At 41.9% G+C, this 24,827-nt stretch overlaps 1 protein-coding gene across 2 annotated transcripts in view; it reads right to left on the bottom strand.

Moving 5' to 3' along the window:
* Window positions 1-897: 897 nt before the first annotated feature.
* SORCS1 (sortilin related VPS10 domain containing receptor 1) overlaps window positions 898-24,827 on the bottom strand; it is a 261,844-nt gene continuing 237,914 nt past the window's right edge. The window contains exons 20-28 of one of the 2 annotated variants that reach the window (XM_063405353.1): window positions 23,266-23,399; window positions 21,328-21,451; window positions 20,231-20,343; window positions 17,738-17,869; window positions 8,307-8,406; window positions 4,509-4,614; window positions 4,174-4,334; window positions 2,606-2,724; window positions 898-1,257 (exon numbers count right to left, since the gene is read on the bottom strand). In XM_063405353.1, coding sequence (XP_063261423.1) covers window positions 1,201-1,257; window positions 2,606-2,724; window positions 4,174-4,334; window positions 4,509-4,614; window positions 8,307-8,406; window positions 17,738-17,869; window positions 20,231-20,343; window positions 21,328-21,451; window positions 23,266-23,399 — 1,046 coding nt within the window. In that variant the 3' untranslated portion in view covers window positions 898-1,200. The remainder of the gene's footprint in view (window positions 1,258-2,605; window positions 2,725-4,173; window positions 4,335-4,508; window positions 4,615-8,306; window positions 8,407-17,737; window positions 17,870-20,230; window positions 20,344-21,327; window positions 21,452-23,265; window positions 23,400-24,827) is intronic. The other variant, XM_063405354.1, reaches the window with a different exon arrangement.

The raw sequence follows: 24,827 nt of genomic DNA, 5'->3' as shown, positions 1-24,827 counted from the left end.
ATCCTGCTTTCCTGCTGTTCCCTTGCACAGTCTATGTTAACATGTCCTACAGCCTCGTTTCAACTTGTAGGGTGAGATATAAGCTTAAGTTATTGGTAAAGAATTTAAATCTTGTGTAAGAATGGTCCCATGGTACTGAGGCTCAACATGCATGGCAACAGTCCCCGGCCAAATTCTCCCTTCTCTGCCCACAGTGGCAGGACCTTGCAGATGTGCAGCCAATGTGGGTGCCAAGGAAAGCCACAGGAAAACTGTGCACAAACCTTTCCCTGTTCCCCCTTCTATGGACAAGGTGCATTTCAAACAACTGACTGGCCTTTGGGTGACTCTGAAAAGGCAGAGATCTCCTGGGACTTTTCCAGACAAATTCAGCCATCAGCACTACGTGGAGCTGAGGTTGTTGTTTTCTCTCTGACAGAATTGGAGGTGTAAGGCTGGCACAAAGTACAGTAAATTCCTGCTGGCAATAACCTCCTGCAATGCACACTTGCTCTGTTCAGGGTTAGGAGATGATGTTGTCCCATGGCACTAGCAGTGGGATGCATGGTGTGAGCAGGCTGAGAGCTGTTCACATGGCACCACCCAGACTCACACAGCCTCCTCGCAGCGTGGGGCACAGGCAGCAGCTGCAGCTAGAGGAACGAAGGGCAGAGTCCAAACAGAGAGATAAACCAGACCGACCAAGAATATTTTCAGTGCCTTAAAACTCCACTGTGATTTGTGTGTGTGTCCTACAGAAGTCTGCTGGAGCGGCTACCCCTCCCACAGCCCAAAGTGCTAAAAGAGCAGTTAAACCTAAAGCCAAGAACCCTAAACACTCCCCCCCACCTCCCACCGCCCCAGCCCTTCTCCCCCCACATCCCAGCCCACCCCTCTCCCTAAAGAAGAGACCCCCCCATGCATATTCTTGGCCTATATCATTATGAATTTTCTACAAATTAGAGACAGATCAGAAAAAAGAGAGTGAAAGGGTGAAGGGAAGGGCCGCAGGAGTGAATAGTGGTACCAGTTCCTCTCCCCCCACCCCCCACTAAAATTGAACACCTGTACAATGCAGCTCCACTATGGTCTCAGTATAATGTCCACATGCACAGGCTTAAAGCTAAAAACCCTTTGTCATCTGAAGAATTAAAAAGTCCAAATGCAGTGAGCTCTCCTCCTTTTGTTAGATACAGATGTTGGTGTCCTCAATTCAACCATTTACATAGGTAGGGATTTCTTTTGTGCTCTGGGGCTCAGCAGCTGTGGAAATATTTCCTGTGGCAAAGAACAAAATAAAAGTCAGTAAACAACATGCATATTTAGTCAAAGAAGATGCTTGCAGGTATCACCTTGATGGCCTCTGGGGTTCAGCTGTTCCAGACTGACACATTCTTTCCAGAAATATTTTCTTGTCATTCAAACGCTGAAGGTGATGTCCTGTTCTTTTGCTAATGAAGATGATTCACCCGTGTTGAACAGTAGAGGGAAAGGCAGGAGCAGGGGGTGGAGGGAAGGAGGAGTTGAGGTCCTCTGAGGAAATGTGTAACTCATTTGCAATGGTAAGGTGTTGGAGATTTCATAAATGACCTTAACTTTTGCATTTGCAAAAGAAGTGCCTAAACCACTTACATCCAGAAAACAGGAAAGTGAGGTTTTGCTGCCAGAGTTTGAAGAGAAAATTAAATGATGCAAGGACATTAATTCTAATTCCTCCAAGGCAGGATCCCTGAATGTTAGTCAAAGGTGATGAAAAAAAAAAAAAAAAAAAAAAAAAAAGAGGCTTCTGAACAAGCATACAAAAGAGAAACACCCAATTACAGTCTTGCTTTGTTTTCCCAAAAGAAAGAAAACTCATTAAAAAAGAAATTGCTGATTTCCAGAAACAGATGAGGTGGTTGTATAGGAGAGTGCCTTTGCACTTTCTATTCTGTTCACAACTAGGTCCAGACCTTCTCATTTTGTCAATGAGCTCTGATTTAGTTTTCTCATTCATCTCACTGACAGAATGGAAAAACACTCTTAGGAAGTTTGTTGGACTGATTCCTTTTGATACATAATTGAGTCTGTGTATCTCACACATTTAACTTTAGTGCTTGATCGTGCAGCCACAGGTGCAAACCAAGGAGTAGTAAAAGGCCAATTTCTGGTTCAGTGCAGCGTCCAGTAGGACAGCTGAAAAATGTATAGAATTCTGACTGGTATAGAAAGCCAGAAATTCTACAGATGCACCAAATGAAAACCTGCCCCCAAAACTTGCTTTTGATTTCTCTTATCCTGGAGCCTTCTAGGGTGCAAGTTTCCACCTCCAGCAAGAGGAGTTTTGAAGGTACCTTGCACAGAGCTAGCAGTGACTGACCCTTGCTACTGCAGTCTGAGTGACCTGTGAAAACATGTTTTCCTGCTCCTTGAACAGCATGAACCACTACCACTGCATTCTTTTAGAAAGGGGAAGCTCAAAGCCCAAAGCTCACCCAATACGAGAGAGTTCCTGACTTGAAATTCGGTGTTTCTCTCTTAGCATCTTACAGCAATTTTGCCTTGGAGGTTTCTAGAGGGGAAAAAAAACTAACAAAAAAACCAAACCAAAACAAACAAACCAAAATTGTTAAAGTTTAGGACCCACCGCTCTGGGTCTTGGCTTGAAATCTCTTGGTGATCCACAAGCTTTTTGGAAGTCCTCTGTCCAGACTACCTTGGTTGCATTTCCTTTCCTTGGGTTCTGGACTGTGGCCTGAGGTTGCTCTGTATGGGGAATACCACATGGGAAGGTTGGTCCCCTCACTCCGTCCTGAGTTCTGCTAAGCAGGGGTATCCAGGTCTGCTGATGCATAGCTGCTTAAAAGCTTTTAATAGCTAAAAAATCTCCTTAATGAACAGGTTAGGAGAGATCAGTATTGACAGCAGTGGAGCTTCCAGCTTAGACATCAGTTTAATCAAGAGCCTTTCTCCTTTTTCCTGCCAGGTTGTTTCCCAGGCTGCAATCTTAGCACATCACACTCCCCCCTTTATTTGTCCTTTTCCTTGTTCCCTCCCTACAGTAGCCCTGACTCCAAGCCTGCTTTAGCAAACACTCCAAAAGATTTTAGGAACATCCTCAGGTGAGAACTAAGGTTTGTTTAGGCTGATGAAACTGCAAATAAGGAATCTCAGTTGCCACTGTGCTTCACTCCTGCCTAAGTTGCAGGATCACAAAACAGTTGGGGTTGGAAGGGACCTCTGGAGAACAGTCCAACCCTAGACCTCTAAACCTCCCTGCTAAAACAATTTCACCCAGAGCAGGTCACACAGGATCATGTCTAGGAGAGTTCTGAATATCTCCAGAGGACACTCCACAACATCCCCAGGCAGCCTTTTCTCTTTAATTCCTCTAAAATAGGTGGATGTCCTTATTTGCAGGGGTACCTCCAGTCTGGACCTGCAGAATTGTCACCTCATGAGTGAAGCTGAGCATTGCCTAAGCAGTCCTGGCTTTAACAGAACATGTCTCCAGACTGACACCTCCCTGCTCTGTTTCAACACTTCTACTGCTTCTACTGTAGTCAGGGTAACAGAAAACAGACTGATCTCGGAATGCCCTGTCCAAATCTATTCACTTTAGGTCCTAAAAGAAGCCTGCTTTTGGAAATAAACACAGAGGCCTGTGGGAGAAGTCAGCTGGAGGATTAACCCAGCTGTCCAATACTGAGATCCCAGGTTTTACTCAGTTTATTTGGGAATCAGCCAGATTAACACTGCTGCTGGCAACAAGGTCTGGCACAACACAAAGATTCCAGCAGTCAAAACATCAGCAGATATTTAGCTTTTAGATATTACTTACCAAATCACCTGCTCACCTCCAATGTTCCAGGTGAGGGTGGCTGAAGTTCTTCTGGATATGGGGCTTAGCCCCACAACTATATCAGCCCCAGCAAAATAAATTATATTGCCAGCAGGATTTTTTTGAGAAGGGGAGGGGATCTACATAGAGCAACTAGGAGAGAGAAAAAGCCTAAAGTTGTTCCCCTCCCTTTCATCACACGGCAGTGAGGGAGAAGGAAGAGTTAGAAGGTTTCCTGTAGCAAAACTAATGTTGCAGCAGAAGAGGATGGAAGGAGGATTGTGCAGGAATATGGGAAGAGGGGAGGCTGAGAAAAAGGTTAGCCAATTATAAGTCAGAGTCTGACCAGCTGCAGGATGCTGCAAGTTATTTACCTATGGGGTGGACTTCCAACTTCTCATCTACTAGTTGCTCAGGGCTCATCAGCTCACTCTGAGGGACATTAGGTATGCTTTCCCTCTGACTGACTGGACTGACCATCTCTTGATCTTTTTCATTCTGCATCTGTGCATATATATTAAGGCCAGGAATCTTCCTAAAACATTAACAGAAACCATCATTGTGTGGTACTCTGGCAGATGACGTAGAATCAGCTTTTACAAACCAAAAAGCAGCTCACTCAGAAGTAGAAAACCCAGCAAACAAACCCCAAGCACCTCAGTGAAAGGCAGCAACAAGAGAGAAGGAAATGGCTCAGGGAAGGTCATACCTTTTGAACTTGTAGATGACAAACACAGCTAGTCCCACAAAAACAACAGAGAGGAGCATCAGCATGGCTGAACCACTGTGACTGGGACTGAGGTCCACCAGGGGAGCTGCAAGAGAGGAGAAGGTTTGAGCCAACCCCAGCATGAAGTGAAAGCTGCTCCCTCCAGAAATGCAGTTCATTCTCCCTTCTTATTGCACTTGCAGCAGGTCTAGATCTCCTGGGCTTCTCTCCCTTTTTAATCCACCTGGTGAGAAACCCAAGTTCAGACCACCTGTGGTGCTCAGCATACCCCTTGATGTGAAGTTCCACAGCTTTTCCCTTAGAGGACTTTCTTTCAGATTCAAGAAAAAAACCCAAAACACACCCAAACCAATCTCAATCAGACAAAAAGCCTCTCTGTACTTCTCTCAGAGTTTTGCTTGCCATCTTGCCATAACCCCTCCCAAAATAAGGCCACCCAACCCACCCAGAAGCATGGATTTCCCAGAAATACAAAGTGAATGGTATTAGACAGAGTTTCCATCCCTCTCACACACGTATAGAGGAAGGCAGTGAGCCTCCAAGCAGTTCCACAGGCAGGAGCAGAGGAGTCAGTTGTTGATGCAGACCCTGTGCTGCAGACAGACACAGAGCTCCAGCCGTGCCATGACAGGGAGCAAACACATCCCCACACAGAACATGGCCCAGGTAGTGCCCTCCTCTGCAGGGCAGGCAAAGCCAGCTTGAACTGCTGCCAAACACATCCTCCCCCCCTTGCACTGAACAGACCTCACCTAAACCAGGGCCAAAAGACACAAAGGAAACAGGCACACACAAGCAAAGGCACACACATTACATGCACATGTAATTTCTGCTTCACACTCAGACTGATAGAGCAAAAATTTACAAAGAGAAGTGAAAAACCTTCCCCTTCCAACATCTAGCAGGAACCAGAATGAAAGAATCCATTATTATGAATTCCTCGCACATCTCCACTCTGTCCCCTCTCCATCTGTGTTTTGTGGGTCTCTGCAGTTCTGTGGGATGACAAAGTGGCTCTCCAGCCTATTCAGATTCAGCATCACTCAATGTTCTTTCTCTAATGCAGCACTGAGAGCCTGGTAATAAACAGCTATTTAACTGCTTTGTGAGGAATATTGGCATATTTTCCTCTGCCTTAGAGTTGAAGTTGTCTGTTGAGTTGGGGACATTGGTTTGTTTTTATCTCATGAGAAGAAGGAATGAACACGATGAATGAATTGCAATCTGTTGTCTATAATTGCCATTAATTAATCCTTCCTCCAGTGTGTCTGAACAAAGAAGACAGAAGTCTGATATGTGCTGAGGCCAACGCCTGTCATTCTTCTGTGCTCCAGGGAATGCACACGCTCACACACAACACACACACAGACAGGGGGTCATTTCTACAGCTCTGCTTGAATGTCCTCTCCAAGCTGCTTTAGACACCTGCACTTTTGCTGGTCCTCTGCAGGTCCTCTGCTGCAGAAAATGCTGCTGTGCATGGGCAGGCACACACAGAGGGGAACAGACATGTGCACGGAGGCACGGCAACAAAAATATAGGCATACATACATATGTGTGTGTACACTTCCATAAAGATGTTGAGCATTGTGGTTCAGCCAGCTACAGCCCATAGCTACCAGAGTCCAACACAAAATCAGGGAAAAGGCTGGGAAAGAAGGGATAACATAGCCCAGAGCAGCACCTTTGGGTATGTGCATCCCCTGGCACTGTTTTTTCTAAGGGTTGCTTCTGCCACTGTGCTGTGTTCCAGGTTTCCCTGCCTCATTTTATTTCACTTTTTATAAAAAACTTGGATTTGCAAAGGCCAATTCTTATTTTCTAACAACCAAAACAATAGCTTTCAGCAGGGAAGTAAGTCTCATGGCTTTTTGTCAAATTCTAAACTGATGCCTAGAGAGGCTACCTGGAACAGAGGCTAGGCAGAGTTAAAGGAATAAAGCAGGTATTTATTAAAAGGCCTTCAAAGGATACACCTTGGGCAGGATAAGAGCCTGGCCATGGCTACACCCAAGATGGACTGAAGATGGGTGCAAGATGGATGACTAGTCATGAGTTTTCACACTTTGATAAATTTTTGTCCATTTACATATTGGGGTTAATTGCCCAATTACAGCTTCAGGTTATGAACTCCCATCCTCCCAGTTTGCTCTCCTCAATTCCCTGTTGTTTATACATTTTGGGCCTGCAGCTGCAATGGTGTCTTTGGTTTTCAGGCTGGAAAAGGATTGTTTTGTCTAAGCTGTGAGGAGAACTAGCTAACACTTTACATGAAGTTCACAGTTATACACTAATCCAGTACAGAATGTGGAAAATATGAAAGCTAAAACTTAAGGCATCAGAACTATTCATAAGTTTCCATATCATGAAATTGAGCGTTTTACTTAGAGAACAGTCATGACCTCTGCAGCTTGTTAAGGAGACATAATCCCTCAAAGACCTCACAGTGGTTGTTCTCTGAGTTTTTAATACCTAGTTTGGCCATCCAAGCTCATTTTGCATTCTTACTGAATCCTGTTTCTGCAAGAGACAAAATCCTGCAGTGTTCCTATAGGACACTGTGAGTCCAGTTACAGCAATCACTCAGCAGTGGCTTTGAGAGAATACAGCTCAGCCTGCCTTGCAGAAAAAAAGTGTTTGCATCTGTTATGGACAAAGAGTACTCCTCCCTGGTGTCTGTGTGTAAATACAAATAAAAATGTGCATTTTTGGTAAAAACTAGGAAGAATTGCACATAACTCCATTTTTAAAGCTCACATATGCTTTTGGTTCTAACTTGTCTAAAAATAAGCATCTGGTCATCTGTTCCACAGCTAATGAAAAGCAGAAACACACAGCAATATTCTCAGGACAGATATTAGAAAGCTCTGCCTAGGAAAAAGGAAATATTGGAACCCCCTGGCCTTCCTTTTGGGAGGATTTAAATGCAGTCACATTGCACCCTTTCTTAATAGTCTCTGTTCTTACTGCTTACAGGGCAGCACATGGACTGACACCTGGTTGGGCAGTTCCATTCATACCACAAAAAACATTTTGGAGAGAATTTGCTGGTACAAATGAACTGAGGGTTTAAGTTTGCAGGTTATCAAACTAAGCTAAAAATCCTAGTGATCAGAATTATCAGTAGTGCCTGGGGAAAATGAACTCCTAAGAATGTGGATTGGTTTGTCCCATCTCTTGTAATAGTTAAGTAGGGCCTGTGCTGTGAAATGAGGTTTTAACATGCAGAATAGACAGTGACACATGTAATTAAATATCAGGACTTTGGAGATGACTTACTTTGAGATAGGATTAGTTAAAGACCAAACTGCCTGATCTTATTTTTGTGTATATCTGTATTGATTCTAGTTGTTCAGATTGCTGAACAACTTTTGAGCAGTGTTCAGTTGCTTTGAATGTTTGCTGACTCCAGAATATCTGAACATATCCAAGGCTAGCAGGTAACTTTTGCACTGTGTGACCCAGGCTGAAAATGCCATGGTGCTGCTTAGCTGTTGAATATTTCAGAGATAACCAAGAAACACACACTTCTACTGCTACTTATACCATGTTTCCTAAAAACCAGTAAATTCTTGCACCTAAGAAAACAAAAGGATTAGCTGAAAATGCAAAAGCCACTGTATCTTTTTGGCATGATATAGAAAGGTGAGGTAGAGCAGACATTTTAATGTCAGCTCATACACTGTGTTGTTATTGTGATATCAAAATAAGAAATGTTTATTGTAATGCTGTGCTACAGAGCAACACAGGAGGCATACAAAGAAAGAGGATACTCACCTGCTGTTAAATGGGCAGCATGGACAAGGATTCGAACTCCTGGCTTCAACTCAAAATGGACCAGGTTTTGATTCAGTTTCTGGATCAGTGTTTCTGAAATCTGGGAAGGAAAATACCAACCAACCAACAAAACAAAACAAAACAAAACATGACCAAACAAAACAACAACAACAACAACAACAACAACAAAAAGAGAGAGAGAGAATAAGAAATGCGTTTGTTTCTTGATCATTGGTTTAGATTGTAGATGGGTAGGAAATGGAGCTGTGGGCAAAGCAAGGATTTTTCAGGCTTTCCAAGCACAGATTCTCATCACCTCACAATGAAGGATTTTGGATAGAGTGGTTTGTGTATGGTCAGCACTGACTGAGCAACAAGGTGCCCTGTCACACCTCTGTGGGAGCAGCCCAACAGCAAAAGGGAATTGAGCCCCAAAGGAATGTCCCACCCACGTGTGAAAGTGGCCACAGGAGCACATCAGTGAACTCATCCACTGCTCAAGGGAAAAGGAACATTTCAATTGTTAATGAACACCTGCTCATAAGAAATAACTTCTTGCTTGTTGAGTGGCCAGTTCCATGCTCTTAGAGGATGTTCATAGCATGGGATATACCTGAATAAAAATGAATGGTTCAGATCCTTGCCACAGCTTGTAGTTAATTTTCAAGTTCTAAAAGCAAATTTAATTTCACCCAGCTCTCTGAGATTTGAGACAGCTGCTCCCTAATCCTTAAATATGTACCAGAACCAGCTCAAATCTGGAAGTGTTTACTGACTACAGAATGTGGCTTAAACAAAATGCATGTTCCATCTCTTCTTACGGGTTACATGCATAACCCACTCTCTTTCATGGGGAGATATTCCACAGAGCTTTCAGATCACCAGATTATCTTTCCAAAACTGGCAATATCAACAGAGCCCTAGCAAAAATGAGCACATTACTCCTCCTTTAAGGACACAACAGAAAAGCTGAGCATTTGCCAAGATAAGACCTATGAAATGAATATTTGTGCAGTAAAGGAGCCAAACTTTGGTCCAATCTGTTGGCAAACATGCCTTTTTTAAAATCAGTTTGGAGCAGTATGCACAGATCCACTGCTTCCACATCACACTTCATTACACACAAGAAGTTCTAGGCATGTTGCCATTAAAAACAAAAAAACCTAGATAGATTAATCAAGGAATGGAAGCCTACAACATGGTGTTGACAGTTTGTTGTGTGTCTTTTGTATGTTCATTGGCCTGACGTTTCATGTATTTCACATTTCCTTACAGCAGAGATCAATTTTCCAATTGAACAGTCACAGCTCTCCAGGTTGGCTTAGGGAGAGGTGGTTGGAAAACTGGAACCACAACATCCCCCATAACCCTTAACATGCAGTTGCTGAGAATGTGTTTTTATAGACACACCAGGATCAAGTGGAATCATATTCTAGTGCTCACCACTTAATTCAATTTGTTTTAAATAAATCCTTATTCCTTCTCGAAGATTAATGAAAAATTGTCAGAAAAAAGAACATTCCAATAATTTTTACACCATCTTTTTCATGTTCTTCATTTTTGTCTGGTTGAGCTATTTCAGTAAATTCTGCCCAGATATGATTAGATGTTCCTTAGCTATCATTCATCACAGTATGAGATTTATCTGGTTTTTATTTTTTTTAACATTCTTAATGGTTCTTTCAATACTCTTGGCTCATACACTTCATTTCTGGCTGCTGATCACTTGAATAGGTGCCTTTGGTCCAATATCAATTTGGCAATAACTCTTACAGGCATTTTATTTATACTTTTAAATATATCTCTTTTAAGTTACAATTTATTTCATGGGTGCCAGAATGAGCAGCAAATATATTTTTTCCAATAGCAAGAAAAAATACCACCTGCATTCAAAGAGCCATCTGTTGAGCTCAGAGCAGCAGGGATGGTGACACAAAGATGTGCAGTACATGAAGAATGCCCGGGAAGCAAATTATAGCCCTCTTTAAGGATTTGAGCACATTAATAACCAAGATTGACAACTATAAAAAGTTTTTCATCTCTAAAACTAGAGCAACAGATGCAGATTGAGATGCTGTAAACCAGGTACATTAATGGCTCGTGGAACTAATGGGAAAAATATCCTGGCTGCATCCAGTCCCACATAAAACCTAATGGAAAAATTCCTTCCTGCTTGGAGATCCTGATGCTGCTGGGCCAGCTGAACCTCTGGAAGAAAAAAAAAGACAAAAAGGCAAACACAGGACAAGGGAGACAACCACATGGTCTGTCATTCTTCAACACATTGTGATTAGCTGCACAAAATGGCAGGGAAAGAGCAGAGGTAAAAAACGTACGTGACGCCTTCTATACAAGCAGACACTTAACTGAGTCTGCAGCTAGCAAATGTTGCTATGTAGTACTGGATGGTCTCATCAAGGATTTGGGCAAGAAATGAAAGGATGGGAGAACCTGAGAAAGTCAGCATAAGAAGGTGCAAGAGATTTCGTTGGGCTTGAAGGGACAGTGAGCTCTGCCCTGTCCTGCCCGTGGGCTCCTGTGGCACTGAGTGAAGAGGCAAAACAGAGAGAGGGGCTGTGGCTGCCTCCCAGCAGGCAGGGTGTGTGAGAGAAAAGTCAACAGCTATTCTCTGGAGGGCCAATGGAAAGGAAAAACAGGAAGGAGAGAGACAGTAAGGGAGGAGGAGTAAGGAGAAGGAAGAAAGACAGAAAGAAAGTCACAACAGGCATTTATTATTACTGTATTGCTTTGTTACTTGATTATGAATGAGGGCTTCATTGTATAACATCCTGTACAAATTCATCTCAGACTAAAATAATTTCTGCCTGAGACCATCAGTGTCTCATCAGAGGCTTGAAACAGCCGTAACTGTTCCAGGACTACACACAAAGTGTCAAAACTGGCAGCAACACTCTTTATTCTGTGCAGAGTATAAAGCATATTTCCTTGGCTCGATTAATTACATGTTGTCCCAGTGGCTTTTTGTGTATAGCTTTTTTTTTTTTCCCTTGCTCTGTATGGAATCTGAACAAGTGAAAAAAAGTGAGTAACAGCCTAAGATCTTCAAAAGTGCCAGAAGTTCTAGTGAGAATCAGACATCTGCCTTCCTCAGGCAGCTCTGGAGATCCCTGACACACACATCTGAGGGAACAACAGATGCATTTGGATGTGTTTTTAAAATGTTTGCTTGTTTGGTACAATGTTTTCATTTTTCTTTATGTGGAAAACAATATTCTGTTCAAAACAGACATACAGAGGGAAAATGCATTTCTGTACTCCTAAAAATTATCTGAAATAGAAACCACACATAATGGCTTACAAAAGGCAGTATTTGAGGTCAGTGAGGAGTTTACATAGACCTCAAGGGCCAAATTCCCATTGGGACTGACACTGCTCTCCAGAGCTGGACCTGGCAATGTTTGTGGTCCTCACATGGTCCCAAGGGGACCTGTGCACTGAAAGGTCAGTCAGGACATTTGCTTTGAGATTGGAGAACAGACTCCTCTGCTGTTCTTACTCTATCAAGCCCATTTCTAGCTCAGTTATCAGGCTTTAAACTAGGAGTGGTTCTGACTTGACTTGTTTATTAGTCAAGTGTCTCTGAATCAAATTTCCACACAAAGGCTGATCTCAGTTGCTGAGGTAATAAAAAGGTTTCAATGGTGACCATTTTGGGGTTTGTGCTTCCCTTTATTTCTGCACTCAAAGTCATACCATGGGTGCATTTTGGTTTAAGATGCAGAAAAGGAAACATCAAAGTACTTTGGCCTGTTTCAACAATAGCAATGCAACTCCAGCTGAACAGCCAGACCTTCAACTGGGGAGCAGGTTGGCCTCCGGCCTCCCCCTCTTCATCTCTCCCTCCTGGAGATGCAACTAACTTAGCTGAAGACAAAACTTCTTAGAATAGCAACCTCCTAATTTATAGTCTTCAAGAGTCTCTCTTGTGAAAATAATTAGCTTTCAGAATTAGTTTTGGTCCTTAACTGAGCCTCATTGACTTTATCTGCTTCATTTGCAGAATTAAGCATGATGTGCAAAAATAATTCAGTAATAGGAACTATTCTTCATGTATCATTTTTCATCAAAGGACACATAATGAATAATAATAACAGACAATTTGTGAATGGAAAAAAAAAGAGATTCCAATTTAAAAATGGAACAAAACAAAAGTTAATTTGGCTTTTCTTAGCATTTTGTCAGATTTAGGACTGTAAAAGAACCATGTGAACCAAGAAACAGAATTATCACTGAGAAGGGCATTTTCCCAAACCTTTATTGACTTTTGAAACCCCTGGTGTAAATTATTTTAGACTAATTGAAAGTGATTCAACTGTGCCAGTATGCACTAGCTAAGAATCTTGATAATTTTATAGATACTGTGTAAAGATCTCAACTAATGAGCGCTACACTTCTATTCAATTCATTGAGCAAATCAATAAACAACTAAGGAAAGAATTATGCACATTGATTTAGTGGGAAGAAACTTGAACCAACATTGGGAAAGTGAAGCAGGAGTCAGGGCCAATGTGGATTACTTTAAACTGTGCCACTTGCCCTGGATAACCTTGGACACTTCACATGGGGCCTCTAAAGCTTGCTTGCCTTAGCACTGAAAAGAGCACAGTCACTGACTTACTGTCTCCAGCAGGGATTGCTTCAGATCTTTAATGAAAGATGCTAAATTCAAGCTGCTGGGAGTACCCAGGGACACTGTGAGAGCACGAGGCAGAGGATGTTCCTGTGGTTACTCTGGGACAGGAATGGAACAGCAGATATGAACCCAGAGAGAACCTGGACATAAAAGCCAGGATCTGCTTCTGATGAACAAAGGCAACCAAAAACAGTCTTGAGAATCAAGGGCTGCTCTGTACACGGAGCAAAAGATGAGGGAGAGAAGGCTGATAGCCACGTGGCAGGAGTTAACTCAAAGGTATTAAGACAAGAGATTTACACAGCACATGAGCAGATATTAAGAAAAGCTGGCTACAGGAAAAAAAGCCTCTGGTACAAGGTCTTTTGGTTCACATTATTCCATTCTCTCCTCATCTGCCTCTACTTCTTAATACTGGTTCAACCTCCTCTAAGTACCAGTGGAAAACTTGATCTTCATTCAAAGACAGAGATGTTAAAAAAAAAATTTCTCCTAGTAAACATTAGATGATTTACCCCATATATCAACCTCTTCCTGGAATTTAATTTCCAGGACTGATTGGTACAATTTTCTGTAAGATTTGAAGGTGTTCATTGTCATGATCTTGTTGCTAAAAATATTTTGATGATGGGCACACCTGAAATACATCAGAAAAAAGGAAAGTACTGAAAGCAAATACACTGAAACACTAAAGCTTAGGAGGGTGGGTGAAAGAAAATCCCAAACTATAAAAAAAGATAGCAGCTTCATCAGCTACAAATAAGCAGATGTAAAACTAAATCTGCTTTAAAGAAAGAATCCCAAGAGGTATATGCTTACAGGGCTCCTGAATGCCACTCTCAATGGTTTTAAATTCACCAGAGGTATTTAATCTCTGCAGTTCATCACTGTCCATTTGATGTTCAGTCACCCATGTCATTTCCCATCTCTTTGGCTGGAGACAGATACTGGCCACAGCTGCCACATATTGAGTACAGTTGGCTCCCAACCAGCTGATGTTTCCATTTGCCAAAGTCTCCATCCTGCCATGTTGCTGAGAGCTCTTCTCAGAGAAAAGATTAATAGCCTCAATGTCATTAACTATTTGCTCCTACCCTGTTTTGCATTCTTTTACAGCAATTTTGAGTAGGCCAGTGAAAAGCACCCAAATGGAGAACTAAAGAGAAATTCAGGGTAACACCGAAACCTTTACGTGAAACATCATTTCAGAATTCTCACGGACCTCCTGCTTACATTTCATTTGACTAAAAGAAAATGCATTTATTATGTTTGACAAAAAGCCCCCAGTAGTAAACAACATGGAAAGAAGATAATTTGTGAAATGCATAAACAAAAAGATAATCCATCAGAATCCTCCTATTGAGTAAAACCTTACGCTGAAATAATCGTAACTCCCCTCTACCGAATTTTAAGTCAAATATTTCCCTACTGAGTGTTCATTTTGAACTGGATTGTGCTAAAAATAAATAAAATTCTTGAAATGTTACTATTAGAGATCTGCCTTTCACTGAAGAGGAAGAATTTCGTGCTTTTGAAGTAGCATATCTGAATTCTGTAATCATCAAATTCACCAAGATCATCCATGAAGATGGTGAAACAACTGCATTCCAGCCCAGGTGGCCAGTGGCAATTCTGTGTGGTTGTTTTTGCAAGATTTGGGATATTTCAGTGTTGTTGCAGTCATACGATGCAAATCAAAGATCAGTGTTTGACAACTGCCAATTATTTCTACATTTTTAAACAGGGTGATAGTCTGTCCTCACTACTGTTAAATGAAGCAGAGCAATCAAATGACCCAATTAAAAAAGAAAAATAAAAATTAATAAATAAAGGAAAGCCACAATATTCCTGTCATAAATACAAGATCTTGCAAATGTGTTTTGGGATTCTGCAGGGTGAAAGGGCCTTTTGATTTTTTTAGGAAACTGTGAAGAATAATTTTGCACTCACTACAGAAAGTGGAGTAGATCAGGCACTTTTTTTGTATTTATATATTTATGTATTAGGGGGAATTGTCCTATGTTGTACGTAGAGAAAGCTTCCCCAGACTCATGTGTAGCAGTGTTTTTTAGCTGTCAACAGCAGTCAAACTTTTTTAAAATTGCTTTAGTCTCAAACAGAAAATATTAGGAATGCAGAGTTCACATTTCTAAATGCAAACCGATATGACAATAATTGATTCTATGCATACATAAAAAAAATAATTTGGGACAACTGTATGAAAGTGGTACATCAAGTCAGGAAGAAAATGACATTTACAATCTAACCACAATCTCAGAGAGAGCACAAGACACAAATGCACTACTTTTGTGGAAAACTGCATGGAAATGCACATTTGTCAAGAGGGGCACTACTGCAGTCCCCCTAGTGCTGGCCTACAGTGTTCAGACTCAGAAAACATGAGTGGCACAAAGGAATATTACTGACTTTGATAAATGGGAAACCAAGACCTAGATTTTAAGGGACAGTGGACATCTTAGTGCCTCTGAAGTCAATCGGGATTATGTACCTAGAGATGAGTGGCTGGACGGAGAGGCCTGAAAGTATGTTTAAAAAGCCAGATGAATATGTATCAGATAGAAACAGCAGCTTAATCCACCTCAATGGGAAACAGCAAAATGTAAGCCTCCCATGGTTATTAAATATGAATGAGATTTGCTGGTGAATGTGAACGTCCAAGAAACCACATACACCCCTCGTGGTTACCCATGGCAGAACAGTGGTCTAGCTCAGGTGATGAGGAAAGGAATCTCTATAATGAAGTACTTCCTTAAGGAACCTTATTCCATTGCAGCACTTGTGTAAACTATTCCTGTGCTATTCCCTGTATACTTGGAAGTTTATCTTCTAAATTAGAAAAAATAATTCAGAACTGTAACTCCTTTGGGTGTGCACCTGCAAACTGGCAGACTTGCATACGTGCCTTTGAATAGCTTGTTCCTTGCCCCTGAGCACAAAACAGACTTCCTACCAGAAAAGAGCACTAAACATCAGAAGCGCCTCAGAAGCAACTTAAGCTGTAGCCATTAAAAACATTTGCTCCCAATGCTCATCCCAGCAACTTCAAGCACAGGGAGAGACTATTGAATGAGCTCTGAAATACTTTGGGCAAGGCATATGGATAACAAAGGCAAAATGGATAACAAAACAGGAGCAGTATCAGAATATGCTACAGAGCAGAGGGCAGAGACACCTTTTGTGGCCCTTGGGCAGTTCTCACTGAAAACTCCACCATTTTCTACCAGAGCTACTAGGAAGGGGAATGCGGTACCCATAGACCAGAAAGAAAAACATTCTGACCATCCTAGTTTTTATTCACAGGAAAGAGCTGGCTGCAAATGGCAAATAGTTTCTCTCTCTCCTCTAAAGGTTACCATTTGGACCCTGCAGGATGCCAGAGATGTGGATGAGATACACTGAAAATTACATTTCTTCTTGTCCATAAAAAGGGCCCTGAGAGCACTGCCAGGGCTTCCTTTCTCCACAGCCACAAAGACTCTGTTTATACAGGAGAAATAGAGAGGCATAAAAAGAGGGGGAAAGAGTAAGCTGCTGAGTGCTGGAAGGGAGCTGGGTCAGATGTAAATTTGAAAGTTTATGGACTGGCTTCCTTGCCAATTTGTGAAGGAAGTGAGGAGAAGGGGAAATGAAGGAGAAGAGGGAGGAAAGATTTTGCAGAGCAGTAAATCTCCATATTTTTTGTTTATTACATGGGTGGTGAAATTTGAAGAAGAAAGCCGTTTGTCAAAAGAAAAGATGACAGCTAGGAATGCTGAGCAAGGGAAAGCTGAAGAATATGGGTGACTTGGAGGTTTGAGGCTCACAGCTAAGTTAACATGGCTTGAGCCATGGACAGGAGCATGGAGAGGCAGAGGCACAGTGGTGCTTCCCCCAGGGCCAAAATTAGCTTTGCCCCTGGAATCTGAACTAATAAGCTGAGAGACAGCAAAGGAGCTATGGGACAAGAGAACACAGTTTAGTGATGCACATGGCAATGTTAGATTATCAGCTGAACTCAGTGGCATTGGAGGTCTTTTCCAACCTTAACAATTCTATAATTCTATGATATTTCAGGGTTTTGCCCAACACAGTGTTTTATCTTTTAATTACAATCCTGCTAGGCCCATCTAGTTGGTAGGACCTTTTGGGTCTGCAGAGACAGAGTCCTTCAGTCAACACAACCTATTTCTGCTGTTCACAGAGAAAAAAATCCACACTGGCTCAGCCCACTTCCAGCACCATGAAGAAGACAGACAGATTGTCCAATCCCATCCCTGTGCCCTAAACTAATCAAGTTCAGAACTGGTTTACCACCCAGCTCTGTCCTCAGTGCTTTCTAGATTCTTGACAGTCTCATAAACTTTGCTCCATGAAACTACTGAACAGTTCCTGTTGGCAGGAATCATCCCCTAAATCCTTCCTTCTTTCTTCCTGCTTCCATGAAGTCAACAGGACTTCTAAGGGAACACAAATGGGCATCTAAACTCCTAAAGACAGCTCCAAAGCCTGTTTCCAATGCTAGGGAGAAAAAAAACCCAACAAACAACCTGCCCAAAGCAACAAACCAACCCCCCAAAAGCCAGAAACACAAAAGGAACCCCTAAGGAGGATGTAATGTGTGCAACATTACACCAGTGAATCAGATGCATTCCTACCATAATTACCAGTTCTAACCATATGCAAATCCCATATACATGCAGATATATCTATATCTCATATTTACACACACACAGAGAAATGCATAAACATGCACTTCTCCAAGTAATGGGCACGATACCTGCTCTAGGTTTGCTTCTGTTCTTTTTTTTTCTCCTGTGCCATCTTGATATGGTAAAATGAAGAGTTCAGCAGACGTGGGCAGGCCAGGGAGCACTGCAACCAGAACATGCTTGCTGGAAATATCTGTAGCCTGAGACACAGACAAATAATGGAGAAAGAAACAGTGAGGATGGCACTGGATGCTGAGAGCTTCTTCATTAAGGCATCACAGTACTTTCACCATGTAGGGTGTATCTCATACGTCTCGTTGACTGAAATTTTTAAGTTAGGACTTTAATATTCCTAATTTTGACATGTTAGATAAAATTCAGAGAAAAAGTACCCTACAGGCATTACTACCAGGGTCATCTCCAGTCTTACATTTCAGCTGATGCTCCACAATCAGACTGACAAGTTATTACTCAAAAAGGACCTCGACTGGCCCTCAGGAAGTTTTGTTAGCCGAAGGAAGAAAAAACATAATTTGACGAATCTTCCTCCATTGCTTTTCTGTTGTGAGTTATCCACTAAAGACACTTAAATCTCAAGGTTTTGACTGAACCTGAAGTTTTCAAGTGCTGAATCCAGCTGGTCACTTTTAAATTGGTGAAAAAAAAGCACCTTCAGATACAAGGACAGACCACAGATGCACCACAGAGATTCCCTTGCAGTGAGGACTTGGAAGCCTCTCAGACAGTAACTGGACCTAAACCTCAGGAATTGCTCTCCATGGTGGTTCAGGAGCAAAGGCATGGAGGAGGTGCTCATTGGAGGAATTGGAGGATGCAGGACAAAGGGTCAGCAAGACTGATAATGAATCACCCTTTTCTGAGCTTGACCTGTGGATAACCCCAGAGTGACTGCTGACAGTCTGGGGAAAACCCTATGGAGTCCCCTCCACCACAGACTAAGGAAAAGCATGTGTCTTTGTTCCCTCTTTCTATTTTGCTTTGTTTTGTAAGGTGTTTTTAGAAAAAACCCTTATAAATATATAAGAGTCTCTTATACTCTTTATGAGTATTCTGTGAAGCCAGGGCTTGCACTATTTGTGCTTGCCTAACAGGTTGCTTTAAGTTGTCAAGAAAGACACCAGTATTGCCTTCATTTTCAGAGGCTAGGAACAATTTCTTTTTTTTTGAAAATGGGAGACAGTAATCAGAAACTCAATGATGCAAGCAAATAATTATGATCAAAACAAGAAATAGGATATTTTGTGATACTATGAAATTATCCCTATTCAAAGTGAAGGTCAGATTTTAGTACAGAACTATAATTTTGTATGCAGAATTTTATCCAAGTCTGATGATATTCTGTAATAAGAATATAATACTTTAATAAAAGTTCATAAAAATTCTATAGCACAGCTACAATTTCCTATTGAATTATTTAGTTATTTGACTCATTTTTATACCTTTTACTTAATTGCTGTAGAAGTCTACTGGGTTTATCTTTAATTTTTACAGGAACTTCTCACAAAAGCTTGTTTAAGGTGAATCATTTAGCTATAAAAGAGATAATTAGCAATCAATTTTTATTTTTTTAATCAAATAACAAAAAGACTGTGTTTTCACTGCTCTTCTTTTGTAATGTAGCCTTGGTGCTGTGGTTTTACAATTCTGCTTTTTTATGGTTTGATTTTGCTTTATTGAGATGTTTATATTCTGAAAATTCATCCTGAAGATAAATGGATCCTTGAATACTTGATACAGACATAAATATATCAGAAGATCAAGCTCCAGAAAATGTTTTTTCCCTTTCCTCCTGTCTCTTAACAAAATATCAAAAAAAATCTCTGAAACAATCCAGACAAATTTGTGCACCAGATTAGTACACAGTCTTTCTAGAGGTTTTGCACAGATGATACCACAGGTAACATTTAAGCTGGCTAACAACATCAACAAGCCTTTTGCCCTTTCAAAATCTGAGTACCTTTATTTTTTAAAAAGAAGAAACTATTACAAACAACTCCTTGCACTGTTTTTCTACTGAGACGAGAAACCCCAGCTATCTCTTCTAACCTTCTCAATTTCAAATCCAAATCTTCAGGCACACTTTTTTTGTACTACTTTTTTACTACTATTTTTATGACATTCTGTTCCATAGTTAAAGAAGGAGCTTCAGAGCTTCTCTACAGTGTAGATGGGAAAATCAGCATCCAATCCTGCCCTGTGAGCCTCATGCTATATGAAGGACTTAAAGTACTTGCTGTGGTGTTCTCCTGTGTAGTAAAAATCATTTAATTTTTGGTCTCACAAGTTTTCTACAGCATATTTGCAATTCCATTATAACAGCATTGTTTTACACCGAAGGCTGACTCTGGGCACCAGATTGTCATCAGATGAGACAGTTTCACTGGTCTAAAATTCAGGATGCTGGCCTCAAACACTGTCAGTTCTCCATTTCTGGGTGGTGGAAAGAAAAAGACACCTTGAGAGAACAGCTGATCCAGTCCTAATGAAGGAGCAGATCAGGAACCAGAACATCTGTAACACAGGTTATGCTCACAGCTTACCTCCACCAGAGCTCTCTTGACTACTCTGCTGATGTCCCTTCTCCACTCTGGGATATCTGGGTTGTAGTCATCCAGGTTTGGAGAGAACGATAACCTCAGGGACTGAAACTTCTCTGCAGACACAATGACAGAGTGGTGAGTCAAGACTGAAATGCCTTCATGCCAAATGAGGGGTCAGGACCTTGTGAAACCTGGTGCACCTCATGTTTTGGTTTATCTGTTTGCAGATGGTGCACAGACTGTGAGGGAATCCAGCAGTGCAGAGTGCCTAAGACTTCCTGAGATATGTGGAGAATCTGGGAGATTCATCACCTGAGTGTCTTGGAGCTGAAAGAGGTGATCAGTCCTCACTTGAGTGGATGAATAGCACTGCAAAGGGAGCTGTGTTGGGAATGTGAATGAAATGTTACCTTCGGTTTGACTTCTGGAGCAGGCACGCCCTGTGCAGTGAGCTGTAGTTGGACTCTCACAGATGTACCCCAAACCTCAGAGATCTTAATTGGAAGGGAACAGGGATAAATGTGGGGAGAGGACTAGCCTTGGAAAATGTACCTAATCTCTGTTGCTGTTAACAGAGGTGCCCATATTGATCACTCTCAGCTAAAACTGGGATTCCCAGTGGGTTTTAGGCTCCATCTGCACTATATGGTATTTGTGTGCCCTAACTGCTTCTGACACATGAGAACAATGTCAAATCAGTACAGATTTCTGTGCAGAACTGCAGCACACAGCATTGATTTATCTTTCAAGCTGAGCAGCTTTTGTGTGAGTTAAGAGGCCTCTGCTGGCCAAGAAGGGGGAAAACCAGCTTACAAAACAAACTAACATTTTGACAATCATGTAGGATGATCAAAGAGTGATGGAGCACATGCAGAGGGCTCTGGGAAGGAGATCAATGTTCTGCAATCATGTCAGTCTGCACTACTGTCAGGCACTGGCCTTCAGAGATATTACATGGGACTGGTAACTGTGGAATTCAATTTGTAATCTCACTCAAAGCATTCTGGAATAAAGACCTCTTGTTGCTGCCAGCTAACCTGGCTCTCCAAATGTTGGCTATGGAGAATCCTGTGTGAAATAAAAGGGGAAGAACTCACCATACACTGCAATAGTCTTTGTGTCCTGAAGAATGGTGTTTCCTGCTGAGACCTGAACAGTGATGGTGTTCATCCCTTCCACAGAAAATGTGAATGTGATGCTCCCTTCCAATGTGATCAGTGGCTGCAAATACATCATAAAAGGAAAAATCCAGTTAATTTGGCTGGAAAGGAAAAGCAAAAATTAGTTTGGCTCTCTAACCTATTGGGGTGGTTTGGGGAGTTAGTTCCAGGCTGGAAATTTCAGACTCAGGAGGGGTGAGTGTGACATGGCACTTGATTTCCTAGAGAAGACACACAAATCCCAGGCAGGGATGTCCTCCTGAAGCTCAGAGAAAGGTACTGAATATTTGCAAAGCGCTTCCTTTCCACTTGGCATGTTGGTTGTTCTGGATCCCATGATAAAATACCCACCTGTGCTCACTCCCCAGAGAGGCCCAGATCCTGATATGAGGGCCTGCAACACTGCTCAGGTAGCACCCTCCTTTCCTAAATCTCGTGTAAGTGCTTCATTTAAGTTGACTCAAGGGGGTTGTCACAGAACCAGCCGAATTAAGCTTTCCCGTTTGCTGTCCCATGCCATCCTTAGATACACAGACATCGTTTTCTGTAAGTGCTGATGCTTGAGAGGACACAGCTCCCTTTAGCTGTGAACCAGTTCATCAATGAGTTGTGTCCTCCAGCAGACTCTCCTGAACTTCTCTTTTCACTTGTTAATGGACTCTGGGGGAGATCTTCAAAGCATCCAGTACTGTGTCAAACTTGTGTTGCCATTGTAGTCTATGGTAAAACTCACACTTCAATGAGAACAGAATTAGACCAACCCTGATCACTTAGGAGCTTAGCAGATCAGAGGGAAGGTTAAGAGGTGACAATCACAGCCTGTAAGAACCTCTAGGGGGAGATGATTGCTGATAGTACAGAGAGTTCTTTAATCTACACAAAAAGGCATAGCAAGATCCAACAGCTTGAATCCCAGACCAGATAAATTCAGACTACAAACACAGTGCATGAGTTCAAAGCTCAGAAAAATTAACTGTGGGGAAATAGTTGGAGGAGATGGTCAGAAGGAGAAGCAGTGCATTTTCCATCATCTGAGGAAAATTATTAATGTAAAACAATAATGAAAAGTCAGGTTCTGCCTTAGTCACAAAGAGTTAAATAAAGCAGAAGGTACTGATCAAACTCTCCAATCTGCATTATACAGAAGAGAATAGTGTGTGATTATGAAGGTCCCTCTTGGCTCTACAAAATCCATGACAACCTTTCCCCTCAGAAACTAATTAGGGTTTCTGGATACATCAGCCACAATTATATGTGGCTAAACAGTTAACAGTTCTGTCTGTGCAGATTCAACAAGACTGAAAGCACAGAGGCAGCAGAAGTGTGATGGATGATACTGTCATATCTGAGCAGAGCCCTGGGGCAGGGAGGTCTGTTGGGAACCATTTCATCCACCTGTAGCACATGGTAACAAGGTCCTCTTGCACCTTAGCATAGGGTGCTGGGGCTCAGCATAGATCAGTTCCAGATATAAAAACAACTTCAGCTTGAAAGGTCGTTTTCCTAAAAAAAAATCTTTCAAAACCCCTACTTCATTTTCTTGTCACTGAAGAAGGGAGGGCGAAGAAAAACAGTAGAAACTCTTGCAGATTTTGGTTAACTATGTTCACCTTGGATGGAATTAAGGAAGAAAGCTTTTGGCAACTTGCATGAAATAGTAATAAACCCTGCAGCTAAGTCACAGCCACAAACACAAAGCACTGCTTACATTTCCATGTCAGTGGAATGTCCAAGTACCGTTAGTATCTCGATATTTGGTTTGCAATTTTCTCGCATATGTGACTACACAGAAGCATTCCCAGATCCCTCTCTCCCTCCCCCTTCTGCCAGAGAGCTCAGAGATTATTCTGACCTCAGTTAATCAGGAATACAAACCTCTGTGTTGTTCCCAAACCACCAGACATAAGTAAGAGTTCCCACTTGGCTTGGCCACAGCACTGCTGTGGCGTTGATCTCCTTGTTCTTCGTGGTGACAAAGGGCAGAGACAAGTGAACGTGTTCCAGGGGGCCTGCAGAAACAGAAGCAGCAGGTGAGCCCTCCCTCCACCTGAAAAGTCAGTCTGGGTGGGATATCCATTGGTTCAGGGAAGAAAAGTCTTCCTTAAATCCCCATGGGACATGACAGAGTGTTTGGCTTGGTAGCACTGCTAAAGAGGAAAGCTTAAATGTATTCCTCTGAGAACAGGAGCCCCCTCTGTACCTGGAGCTGAAAAACTTGGACTCTCTACTGCACGAATGTCATAAAGTCAGTAGCTTATATGACTTTTACAATAGAGACAGAGCCCTGTTGTGTGAATATGGCCTTCACTGGGAAGACATAAGAATGTGCAGGACAAAGGGCTTCAGCAGACATGAAGCACCTTTGCTTGAAAACTGCTATGATTTGGTGAACTTCATCAGAAACTCTTTCTGAAGGCAGCTATTCACTGAGTGTCTGCATTTTAATGTTACCTTATATTCCCTCCTTTTCATCAATAAACTCTTTCATTTCTTCAGTATAAACAGAACATAATTCATTCGACAAGTGACATTATGCCCAGGGTTACACATTTCCCATCTTCTGGAAACAGATGGGCCTTTGTTGTTAAATCTTGTTCTATAGATTATTTTTAAAATGTGTTCTGACTGTTCACTAAGAGAACAAAGCAATTGTCCTGAGTGACAGGGAAAGAAAAATAAAGAAACCTCAAGTGACATGAGGACATGAGTTCCTTGAACAAATTAAGGCCACATCTACACATCTTCTATTTGTGAGCTCCCCAGTGCTGAGAACCACAGCCACAGCCTTGCATTGTTCACAAGGAGCTGAGATGCACTGCTAGAGAATTTTATGTATTTCCAGGGAGGATCTTTCAGGATATAACCCATGCATGGATCACCACTTGGACCTTGCAGCCTAAATGAACACCACATAATCTGGAGAAAATATCCTGTATAACACAACAGGCAGAGTGAGGAAAAAACTCTCCCAAATCAAACTGTATAAACAATGCCAGAATAAGGACCAGTGTTCAAAATTTATTACTGAAATGCATCTTTATCTGGGTTGCAGACACAGCCACTGCTTAAGATGAAGCAGCCCAATTAAGAGTTATCCATGATCATGTTAATCAAAGCCTGCTATGCATGGGACCATGGCTTATTTTGCCTTTTATAAGCAGCAGCCAACACTCTTGGAAATTCATGAGCTGTCACAATTTCACTCTTATGATTTTAATGGCATCCTCCTGATCTGATCCATTTCCATTGCCACGCTGTTCCTGCTTTCAGCAAGACCCTAAGACCTGGAAAATAGCAATTTCCCCAGCTAAATGCAGTGACAACTGTAATGATGGAGCCCATGGAAAGTCTGATACACTCCAACATTGCTGCATCACTGCTCTGAACAGATCTCAGAAAATCCTGCACAGCAGAGAGTGCCCAGCACCTCCCTGGAC

The sequence above is a fragment of the Prinia subflava genome, chromosome 9 (assembly GCF_021018805.1).
Source record: "Prinia subflava isolate CZ2003 ecotype Zambia chromosome 9, Cam_Psub_1.2, whole genome shotgun sequence".
NCBI classification, from domain to species: Eukaryota; Metazoa; Chordata; class Aves; order Passeriformes; family Cisticolidae; genus Prinia; species Prinia subflava.
The sequence above is the reverse complement of the archived record's forward strand: the minus strand, read 5'-3'. Positions and strand labels throughout refer to the sequence as shown.